The sequence below is a fragment of the Lampetra fluviatilis genome, chromosome 7, assembly GCF_964198595.1.
Source record: "Lampetra fluviatilis chromosome 7, kcLamFluv1.1, whole genome shotgun sequence".
In the NCBI taxonomy this organism is placed as follows: Eukaryota; Metazoa; Chordata; class Hyperoartia; order Petromyzontiformes; family Petromyzontidae; genus Lampetra; species Lampetra fluviatilis.
The window spans coordinates 1,652,896-1,665,121 of record NC_136281.1 but is presented as its reverse complement, the minus strand read 5'-3'; the positions used below and the strand labels follow the sequence as shown (position 1 = coordinate 1,665,121).

The window sequence follows — 12,226 nt, the reverse complement described above, 5'->3', positions numbered from 1 at the left end:
TTTTAATGTTATGTTTATTTGAACAGTGAGAGACAGAATAACAACAAAAAAATCCAGAAAAACGCATGTCAAAAATGTTATAAATTGATTTGCATTTTAATCAGGGAAATAAGTATTTCACCCCCTCTCAATCAGAAAGATTTCTGGCTCCCAGGTGTATGTTATACAGGTAACGAGCTGAGATTAGGAGCACACTCTTAAATGGAGTGCTCCTAATCTCAGCTTGTTACCTGTATAAAAGACACCTGTTCACAGAAGAAATCAATCATCAGATTCCAAACTCTCCACCATGGCCAAGACCAAAGAGCTCTCCAAGGATGTAAGGCACAAGATTGTAGACCTACGCAAGGCTCGAATGGGCTACAAAACCATCGCCAAGCAGCTTGGTGAGAAGGTGACAACAGTTGGTGCGATTATTCGCAAATGGAAGAAACACAAAAGAACTGTCAATCTCCCTCGGCCTGGGGCTCCATGCAAAATGTCACCTCGTGGAGTTGCAATGATCATGAGAACGGTGATGAATCAGCCCAGAACTACACGGGAGGATCTTGTCAATGATCTCAAGGCAGCTGGGACCATAGTCACCAAGAAAACAGTTGGTAACACACTACGCCGTGAAGGACTGAAATCCTGCAGCGCCCGCAAGGTCCCCTTGCTCAAGAAAGCACATATACATACCCGTCTGAAGTTTGCCAATGAACATCTGAATGATTCAGAGGACAACTGGGTGAAAGTGTTGTGGTCAGATGAGACCAAAATGGAACTTTTTGGCATCAACTCAACTCGCCGTGTTTGGAGGAGGAATGCTGCCTATGACCCCAAGAACACCATCCCCACCGTCAAACATGGAGGTGGAAACATTATGCTTTGGGGGTGTTTTTCTGCTAAGGGGACAGGACAACTTCACCGCAACAAAGGGACGATGGACGGGGCCATTTACTGTCAAATCTTGGGTGAGAACCTCCTTCCCTCAGCCAGGGCATTGAAAATGGGTCGTGGATGGGTATTCCAGCATGACAATGACCCAAAACACACGGCCAAGGCAACAAAGGAGTGGCTCAAGAAGAAGCACATTAAGGTCCTGGAGTGGCCTAGCCAGTCTCCAGACCTTAATCCCATAGAAAATCTGTGGAGGGAGCTGAAGGTTCGAGTTGCCAAACGTCAGCCTCGAAACCTTAATGATTTGGAGAATATCTGCAAAGAGGAGTGGGACAAAATCCCTCCTGAGATGTGTGCAAACCTGGTGGCCAACTACAAGAAACGTCTGACCTCTGTGATTGCCAACAAGGGTTTTGCCACCAAGTACTAAGTCATGTTTTGCAGAGGGGTCAAATACTTGTTTCCCTCATTAAAATGCGAATCAGTTTATAACATTTTTGACATGCGTGTTTATGGATTTTTGTTGTTATTCTGTCTCTCACTGTTCAAATAAACCTACCATTAAAATTATAGACTGATAATTTCTTTGTCAATGGGCAAACGTACAAAATCAGCAGGGGATCAAATACTTTTTTCCCTCACTGTACTATCCACTCCGGTAGAGGTAGGACAGTTGTTTCAGAACATTACTTTCGTGGATAGGCTGGAAACTAAATTCGTTTAATGTTTGGACAGGGGTGTAGGAAATTGCATGAGCAGGGGTGACTCCCAATACATTATCAAAAAGGTCACCAGCTTCAGAAAATTAAGGTTAAAATTGTCGACTATTTTTTGGGGCTCTGAAAAAGTCCCCATTTCGGTTAAGCACAACAGGCAGATTATCTGTGTTAGATGCCTTTTCGCTACATTTAATTGTTTTCCAGAAGATCCTGGCATTGCCATGTGATTCCAGGAGAGTGGAGGATAAGTAAGCATTTTATGAATGCCGTATTTTTTTGACGCATCTATTCCTTAAAATCCTGTAGTCTCGTCAGTCATTGACCAAATTACTTTTCTGAGCACATGCCCAAGCCTTGTCCCTAGTTTTCATGAGCTTAGTAATCAAAGGATCAAACCATGGTGGGTGGTTGACTTTAATTTTAAATCTAACCAACGGAGCATGTTTGTTAAGCATTTAGAGAAATGTGTACCTGAAGGTCTCCCAAGCCATAGTCAGGTTGGGGATATCGCAGACTTTGTCAATATCCGAGTGAAGCACATCATTAGTAAATGCCAGTATGCTGAAGTGTCTCATGGAGTGCTTATCAACCAATTTAGGGGGGGCTTTGGGTCTGGCTGATGATCTCACTCCAAATATGAAGGAGTGATCACTAAGGTTATTACCCAGAACACCAGTCAATGTGAAATTGTGAGGGGCATTAGTCAATAGGCCGTCAAGCAGACATGACTGTCCGGGACTTTTTAGGTTGGGTCTTGTGAGGACATTTATTAATTGAAATAGGTTAAATTCATCTGCAATTTGACGGGGAGGGAGGGGGTAGAGGAGGAGGGGGGGGAGGGGGAGAGAGGGGAGGGGGTAGAGGGGGAGGGGGGAAGAGGGGAAGAGGGGGAGGGGGGAAGAGGGGGCGGGTGGAGAGAGGGGAGGGGGAAGAGGGGGAAGAGAGGGGAGAGGGGGGAGGGGTTGTCCATTGGGGTGACGTCAGCGCAGTGTACATCACCCGGATGAGGTGAAGCGCGCGAGATTGTGACTCGGAAGCGGAAACGGAGAGGGGCGGTACGCGCGCGCGTTGCACGCCGGGTTTTGCCGACCGCGCTGTAGGGCCGCACGTGAGAGTCCGGGCCTCGGAAGCCGTCGCCGCCTCCTCCACGTCTCCTGTCGCCCCGTGAGTCGCTCGGCTCGCTGCTTGAAGGGTGGACTCTGTGGGGGTTATGAAGGGGCGGGCGGGCGGGCGGGTGGTCGGGAGCGAGATGGTGGCTAGGGGGTACGTGTCGGTGCGTGTGGGGTGCGTGCCCCCCCCCCCCGACTGTAATGGGTGGCGAGGCCTCATGTTCACGTGCTCTGCAGCAGCACACAGCCATCTCGGTGCGAAACGTCGGCACAGAGACGCTTTTCGCACGCGTAGAAGCCGCAATGGTGTACACGGGCGGCCCTTTTTCTTATGTGTCAGTCCGCTTTGCTCGAAGAAAAAGCCTGGCAACGACGTGTCCGGATACGGGGATTGTTTGACCATACTTCACCACGCCGGTCAGCGCGGCTAAGGGGAACGAGGTGGACCCAAGGATTGATTCGGGTATCGGTCGCGCCGCTGCTGTTCAGATTAATTATCGAACGCAGGGCGCTGACCACTGCACCACCGCTCCAACCCACCTCAATAGAAACCTTGTAGGATTACGCAATCTTAGTACAAAGCGTTTGGGTTATCGTTCACTTAAACCGAAATATCTTGATGTCGCCAAGCCATAAACCGTATCGCCACTACTATAAACTCATACAAATGCCCATGAGACTTTTACGGTTGAAGTCCCCCTACCTCGTCTCAAAACCTTAACCTCCAATATCTCGCACAGACAAACTAAATATCGCCACATGCATGCAGACGACAGACTAAGGCTATATACATAATGTACTCACTAAAACACGCAGTGACACATGTACAGGCAATACAGACAGGTTTGTGCGCCACGGGTATTTTTTTGCCTTCATGAATCTTGTCAATGACGAAACACTTTCCAAGTACCGGTGGTTCTCCTTTGTATATATTTTTTATTCTTTCGTGGAATGAGACACTATCCTAAATAAGTATACAGGTACATCATGGGACCTCTTTTGCCGGTACCAAAATATGAGAATAGGTTTCCCCTTTTTTTACAACAAAACAGTTGTTAACACCAAACTGAAACCTTTTACAAGGAATCATGTCTTCATTAACCACAATACTTGTGGTTGCATTCTTACCACAAGTATTGTGGTTAATGCAGACATGATTCCTTGTAAAAGGTTTCAGTTTAGTGTTTTAACATCTTAACACCTGTTTTGTTGCCAGAAAAAGGGTATAACCTATTCTACTTATTCTCAAGTATACAGGTGTTAATGACACTCAACCGATTCGATAGGAATCCTCTCAATGTGAGTCTTCTCAATATCAAGCTCATCGCAGTATTATTCTTCTCAACTTAAGGCTATCATCTATCTCAACTACATTGAGGTTCTATGCTGATCCCGATCCTTATGGTGTTGCTATATGAAACACTGCTTCTCTGAAAATAGTTTACAGCCAACCATTGTCCATAAATATAACCTTATCCCTAAACCAACCTTTTCCCTATCCCAGTTTAACCTTATCCCTAACCATGCCTTATCCATAACCATACTTTATACCGAACCTTACCATTCTTATCCCTAAGCCTACAGTATCCCAAACACAATCCTATCCCTAACCATACATTATCCCGAACCTGACTTAATCCCTACGTTTACCCCCATTAGCATCTTCATTGTTACTCCCGTGTGCCATAAAAAAACTAAAGAACCACAGAGTATATATAAACTAATTGTAGTTGGCGACAGCAGTATTTACAGAGCGGCAGTGTTGGTCTCGACAGCACATTCCCTGGCATGGCCCGCCAGTTCGGGTGTTTGGGATGGCTTGGATGGCTCACAGAAGTGGCATTTGGTGAAATTATTAACTTAATGACACTGACCTTAATGTCACCAATCTCAATATCGATCATTTATCTCAACTACATTGAGGTCTTATGCTACTGCAGATCCTTATGGTGTTGCCATAGGAAACACTGCTTCTCTGAATTAGTTTACAGCCAATCACTGTCCATAAATATAACCTTATCCCTAAACCAGCCTTTTCCCGATCCCAGTTTTATCCTTGATATCAGTTTGGGTGAAAAGGAGAATGAAACCAAGAGCTGCAATGAAATGTGTTTTATGCCTTTTAGAATCTCTGCATAAGTCAATGCCAGTGCTTTTGCTGCCTTGTTCCCCTTGTGTTTGATGTGGATTCTCTCTCATGAGCTGATATCTTGAGGGGTGCTGTGGAGCCTGTGGCCAGCAGATTGGACTCAACTTTGCTCTTAATTTTTCTGATGCACTGACAGTGTTTTGAGGCCAGTTTGAGTTATAAGTTAAAGATCTTGTTTTTGTGGGCCCTGTGTCTGTTGTGAGACGATCCCTTCCCCAGTTTCTCAGAAGACAAGAGATTGGTTCCTAGCAAGGTTACTCGGGTGATGTTGCATTGTCACTCATTGCCTGTCAGGTCGATCTATGATGTTAAATTGGCTCGTCCCTCACACCGTGAAGTGTCGCAGTGAGTAGGAATTTGAATTGGGTAAGAAGTTATTGGAAGCTACATGTATTATCAATGTGTCATAATCACAGAAGTAATGTTTTAATGTTGTATGTGCTCTCGATGCTATGTTTATTAATGGTCAACTCATCCTTTTATCCCATTGGTTTTTGTTTCCACAGACCTACAAAATGCCTCTCGGGTGTAGATTCTACCAGCACAAATTTCCAGAGGTGGAAGATGTGGTGATGGTGAATGTGCGGTCCATCGCAGAGATGGGTGCCTATGTGAGCCTGCTGGAGTACAACAACATCGAGGGCATGATCCTGTTGAGCGAGCTCTCCCGCAGGCGCATCCGCTCAATCAACAAGCTCATCCGCATCGGTCGCAACGAGTGCGTTGTCGTCATCCGAGTGGACAAAGAGAAAGGTAAATGGTGCAAGGAAATGTTTCAAACACTGAAGGTTTCGCAGCCACTCATAAGCCAAGTATGGTCGGTCTTCCAAGTGAGGGCACCTGTTGTGCAATTCTTATTTTTTCAAGATTTTGCCATGCACTACTGCGGTATCTTCAAAGAGTTCTGTTTTGTTAGTTAAAGTTTAACTCCTGAAGATGCCTTTAATAGTAGTATGTGGTGAAATCCGAAGGGAGAAAATTCTCAAAATATGGCCTAACCCGTAAGACCATTTTTGGAATGTGAGAAAACTTGGCACCTTACTGTTGTATTGAGAATGCTAAGAAAACACACCCAGCCACTGCTGGGTGATGAGCCCCTGATGTCTGTGGGTTGTGGTGGTTATTTGACCATACTTCACCACATAGGTCACTGCTTCTTGGTTGAATGCAGGGAGCATAGATGTGAGAGCTACAACTATGTTTTTTTTCTGCACTGTCCTCTGCTGTTCACCATGTAGCCTCCCTCGCCCTATGACAACCTGTTTTTGCACGGTGGTCCACCCAACAGTATAAAGCAACATTACAATTGATCGGCAGGTCAACCCTTTCCCGTTCCTAGATGAGCAAGTAGCGCAGTGTTAATTTTATGTAGAGGCATAGCGCCATTGTTTTTAAAGAATTTGTTCTCACCGCAGAGAACTGTAGCGACGCGACCGCACTCTATGATAGCTGGTGCCAAGCTGTGCCACACGCCCTCCCGCATGGGCTTGTGGAAGTGTCGGTCCCGATAAAGTTATATTATTTTTATTCCGGTTTCGTTTTTATGATAGACATGCACATAAATCGGAATGGAATCGGAGGAAAAACTGAACGGGAAAGGTTAAGTCTGGTGGGATAAAGTGTGGCTAATTCTCTTCCAAGATGCCTGGTTAGCATGGAAGAGTCGGCCACATACCCTGTAGAGATCCTCATAGTGGAGGCCCTTGTGCCAGCAGTAGTATGAACAAGCAATTGCAGGGCTGCTCCTTCACCTTTAGACTATTTAGATTATTTTGCGTCTATAAATGTCCAAATGATAAGCCGCTTTGTTGAGCCATCATTTGTGGCCAGGTCGCTTTTGAAAAATAAGCTAATACCTCAGTGGGCTTTGTTTGGTAGGATGGGGGGAGGGTTTTGTTTTATTTTATACTAGCTTTACTACCCGGCTTCGCCCCGGGACTTGGATTCACCACGCCCGGCTGCCTTTGTCCCGTCAGTGGCGATGTTCACACACCCACACCAGTTCCTCGTTTGAGGCTAGGGGAGTCCCAGGACCGGTTCAAATAATCGTCACCGGTGGTGGCCATGAGCGGGAATCGAACTCGGGTCACCGGGTTCGTAGCGCAGCGCGCTAACCGCTACACTACCGCTCCCCACACACACACACACACACGCGCGCGCGTCCATAGGTACACATACACACGCTTGCAGCAGACACACATAACTTTCAGGGTGCGTACGGCAGTAAACGACTGAAATTATAAAGCAATGCTGCGCGAAGAACGCCCTAGACCTGCAACACATTTGTATTTCACTTTACCCGTGATCAGCAGGCACACTCCATTACGCTTCCGCACACGGGTCACATGATAGATGTGACGTCACAGCTCACTTGCCGTGCAAAATATATGCCTTATTGCGCCCCCTCCCCCCAACAAAAAGACAAAAGTGTATTTTAATATTTTTTGCATGGTGTGCAGTCTGGAAAGTACCCACATGGCAAATGTCAAGTTTGTTGCATGTCGGGAAGTATGCTAAACAGTTTGAACAAACAAACATAATCACAAATTTCCCTATTTTTTAGATGTATGTGTTTGGGTGATTCGTTTACCTTTCCTATACTTTGCACTCCTATCATGTTTTTCTATTGCTTGTTGTTGTAACACTTTTACCCGCCCCGACTGGACATCTGTGAAAAAGAGCTTTATAGCTCATTGGATTCCCCCAGTATAAATACATATTCTGATTCTGACGTCAAACTTGGAGTAACTGTTTTCACAAAGGGATGTTTGGCCATGATTGACCTGCACATCTGCTGTATGTGAATATTTGTTGCTGTCTTTCTTACGCATTGATATGATGTACTCAAGTTTTGCACCAAAAATAGAGCGTAATCCTTCACTGTCTCTTATACGCTTTGATCTCGAAGCTCTGGATATTAACTTTTGACATTGATTTTATTTCAAAGGGTACATCGACTTGTCCAAAAGAAGAGTGTCTCCTGAAGAGGCTTTGAAGTGTGAAGATAAGTTCACAAAATCAAAAACGGTAACATTTAGTTTTAGTTGGTTTCATAATAGTGTTGTGCTGAACATATATAATAAATAAAGGAACCTGTGCACTGTTAAAGTATTATTGTTATGGATGTAATAATGATGAGCAAATATTGAGTCTATTCGCTGTGTGCTATGGCAGTGCATCGGGTTCTTTTTTGGACAATTCATTTCAATTATGTTTTTCACATAGTTCAAGAGGCCTTCTTTGGCTATACTGCTGGAATTTATATGTAGTAAAAGCACAGATCCATGCCCAACTTCAGTCAAGCGATGGTTCCCTATGTATACACGTGACATTGTTACGATCATTGCTGCTCATTGTCAGCAGTTAACGAACCTGCTGGCAGATATTTGGCTTGCTGTGGGGGATAGGTTGGGTTTTTCCATCATTCCAACAACAGAAAATGCCCTTGCTATCGTAATAATTGTCATAAAACACCCCAATTTCTGCCCTGTCCTTGAGAAATTTGATGGTTGGTTGGAAAGAATGTAGGAGTTTCCATAGCTGGGTAATGTGTTCACAGCAGACACTAGCTTTCTGGTGGAAATCTCATTATAAATCAAGCAGTGTCATTTCGTAACAGTGGGTGGTGGCTGGCCTGTTGCACCACTTTCATGAAGCTCTGGGTCCGTTTCACCATGATCATGCTTGGCATTCTCCACAATCTCACACTTGCATGAGAACTCTGCACTGAGGTGTCTCCTTTGGAAATGCGCTGAATAACATCGCAAGACAAAGTCGCCAAACCCAGGGAGTTAATGCTGCCACTTGCAATGTGTTTTAATCGTGAGGAATAAAGGGAGGGAGCAAGTTTGAAGAGTTGATCATTCTTTTCGATGCATCAAATAAAACACAAGCTCAAAGTAAAATTGTGCTCACGGTGTGCACGGCAGCATAGCTGCACCTAAACCAGGGATTGGCAACCAAAGTAACGAAAAGAGCCATTTTTTTACTTGGTAAAATAATGTTTCAAGAGCCACCAGTGCATGTGGCGAATACGTCCTCAAGAAATAACGTCACGAAGCAGTCCTGAAAGAGCTGCAGCTTGCCCACCCCTGACCTATACTGACCTGCGTTTGCACATGCGGATGTTTTGCTCGTTTCCCGATATGAAATTCTCACAATGCACAAAACTGAGCGTGAAAAAAACAGCCATTGGGCCCTGACATGCTTGTTGTGTGACTGAAGATGGCGTGGGAAGCCCAGTGTTAAATTGTTTTGTTACAACAGTAGTTTTGCTTTCATTTCAGGGGCCTTTGATATTAAGCGTATTTCTAGTTGTACATGTTTATTTTGTTATTGCTATTGCGTGGTTTACTTTCAGGTGTACAGCATTTTAAGACACGTGGCTGAAGTACTGGATTACTCCAAAGATGAGCAGCTGGAGAGTCTGTATCAGCGGACAGCCTGGGTCTTTGATGAAAAATACAACAAGCCTGGATACGGTGCTTACGATGCCTTCAAGCTCGCCGTTTCGTAAGTTTCCAGTGATGCAAAATCATTTGTAAGCCTGCGTGTGAATGAGTGACGCTAGAATGTATCCGTCTTGGTACATTGGCCATTACCTTTTAAAAATGGAGAATATGCTTTTTTGCGTAAGGCAAGTAACAATAAGGTATTTAAAGCAAAAAACAATATCCATTGTTTTTCCTTTCACATTTTCTTTTTGAACGGCTTAGCCCGCTTTCCGTATAGACATTCACCAAAACTCAATTAGTCTCTTCAGCAGTGACCCGAATGTGACTAAACATTCAAACCTGTGACTAGTTTCGCAAATGATGGTAGTCTTTGTGTTTTTAACGGTGTGTTTGGGTGTGGGAGTGTGCAGAGACCCCAGTGTGCTCGATTTGCTGGATTTGACGGAGGAAGAGAAGGGAGTGCTGCTGGAGAACATCCACAGGCGGCTGACGCCACAGGCCGTCAAAATCCGTGCAGGTGACGTGATATTAATAGACCCGTTCTATTCAAAATAAAGTCGCCCATCAAACACCGGTTATTGCGAAAGATAGCCTCTATTTTTGGTGAATAAAATCTGATGCCACTGTAGCTCTTCATATAATGGAAATGTTTTGTTGTCCGTTAGATATTGAGGTGGCCTGCTATGGCTATGAAGGGATTGATGCTGTCAAAGAGGCACTGAAGGGAGGCCTGGCATGTTCCACAGAGAAGATGCCGATCAAGGTAAACATTCTTCTACACCTTTTGCAATTCTTCCTGGCAGTAAATTGTTATCAAAATGGACATCAATTATTAAAGGCCCATTTGAGGTAGATATCGTCATTGATCTTTTTTGACACGTCTCTGCATACAAATAGACACTAGCCATTGCCATAAAAACGTGTGTGATATATTTAAAAAGCGTTTTAAAAAATGCATGAAAATTGTGTGATTGAAAACCATTTTGCTGAATGTTTGATCCAGATTAACCTGATAGCACCTCCACGCTATGTGATGACAACCACAACTCTGGAGAGGACAGAAGGCCTCTCCATTCTCAATCAGGCGATGGCAACCATCAAGGAGAAGATCGAGGAGAAACGTGGTGTCTTCAACGTTCAGATGGCGGTAAATTACGTTACTATTGTGACTTCATTTGTATAAATACGGCGACGATGAACATTTTGGCAGAGTCTTCCTTTACCTAACGTTCGTGGTAAATTGAGAGTTTCAATTTGTAAACAAGCTTACTATAAGTAACAATCTAATGAATATTTTTTTAAAATGAAAATTCGACAAATGAGCATGTTTTTCAAATATTTGGCATGAATGACAATGGGGGTGATTTTGTTTGTGTGGGTGGCATTCTGGGATGTACATTGTGACACTTCAAGTCGCCTCGGAGTGCACCTGGCCTGGCCCAAACGCTGTGGTGATTGCCACTTAGTTGCGAACGGCAGCTGTTGTGCATTCTGAGCTCGGTTGATAAAGATGTGGGTGGTATAGAACAGTTGTAATATTTTCACATGGTCAGCTAATTGTAATATATTTCACATTCTGGAGTATTGTACAGGTGTGATTAAAAGAGCTGCCTTAGGTCTCGTCATTTGCACGCACCGTAGACTACGATGTTGATTGCATGTGGCCGATTTTTCTTCGTTGTTTTCGAGCAGCCGAAGGTGGTGACCGACATTGATGAAACGGAGCTCGCCCGGCAGCTTGAGAAGCTCGAAAAGGAGAATGCGGAAGTGGACGGTGACGATGATGCAGAGGAGATGGAAGCGGAGGATTAATACGCTTTGGTTATTCAACAGCATTTGACTTTTGTTCATGCATTGGTATTTTTGGAAAGTGGTCAACAAAAGTTATTTCACTGAACAAAATCTTTTAAGTTAAAAAGGTTGTTTACCTGGAAGAACCCCCTGTAAGTAAAAATGGAAAACTTTTGAACCTGAAATTAAAGAAAATTTAAATGACAAACTAAATAACAGTAGCAAATACTGTGGCAAGTAATAATGCTGTCCTTTACCTAAGGCAACGGGTGCCTAAGTGTATTCATATAAATGCCAACAGACTAGCCGAGTCTGAGTATTATACACTTCCAGTGTATTAAGCTCAAAAGCAGCAATGCCTGTGTGGTTTGAATGATGGTGAGCAGTTGCTTAATAATAACAATATCTCTTTATAACCTTAAGTCACCATTTTGGCCATTACCTACATATAGTTTACATTCCAAATCAGTGCTACTTACCACATTTGAAAAATTGTGAGGTCTCAACATGCAGGATGTGGCTGTATTTGGTTTTAGTAAATTGTTGAATAAAAAGTCCAACTGATCGACCAGTTTCTGTTATTACGTGAGGAAGACAAAAACATGAATTCTTTAAAACATGTGCGGTTTACCATGCCTTTAAGCTGCAATATAATGCATTAAAGCCGTATTTAGAAAATCATTGCAATATCGCAATATTGTCTATAGAAGCTTTTGGCATTTATGTTGCACTTGAGTCCAATCTTCATATCAAGTTTTCTGCACATCTAAAGATGGTACAGAGTTGGTGATAATTTATATGACTAATAATAGCCGAAGAGCAGTACAACATGTTATCACAATGTTTATTATTGAATCAGGGCAAGTTACTTCTTCCACACCTTGCATTTGTAATGATATTTGCACATGATTGGTACCCAGAACTGATGTCTTTGGCCAATGATATACTCCAGCTGTTTATGTATCAAATGAGCCATAGCAGCTAAGCTTCTTCAAATGCGACCAAAATAATTGCAAAATATTTCAACAAAGGTGGCCCAGTGTCAAAGCAGTGGTCCAACACTACTGGAATCCTGGGTTTGTATGTTTGGTAGCCAGCCAGTACTCTGGTGAAGTTGATGGTCTT

At 43.7% G+C, this 12,226-nt stretch overlaps 1 protein-coding gene across 1 annotated transcript; it reads left to right on the top strand.

Annotated features, from left to right (window-relative positions):
* Nucleotides 1–2,616: 2,616 nt before the first annotated feature.
* On the top strand, nucleotides 2,617–11,666 carry EIF2S1 (eukaryotic translation initiation factor 2 subunit alpha). Its single transcript, XM_078858117.1, has 8 exons — nucleotides 2,617–2,762; nucleotides 5,363–5,609; nucleotides 7,804–7,883; nucleotides 9,217–9,368; nucleotides 9,721–9,827; nucleotides 9,976–10,073; nucleotides 10,314–10,457; nucleotides 11,003–11,666. Exons 2-8 carry the CDS (start codon nucleotides 5,372–5,374, stop codon nucleotides 11,120–11,122), a joined length of 939 nt encoding a protein of 312 aa, XP_078714243.1. The 5' UTR covers nucleotides 2,617–2,762; nucleotides 5,363–5,371; the 3' UTR covers nucleotides 11,123–11,666.
* The last annotated feature ends 560 nt before the right edge of the window (nucleotides 11,667–12,226 follow it).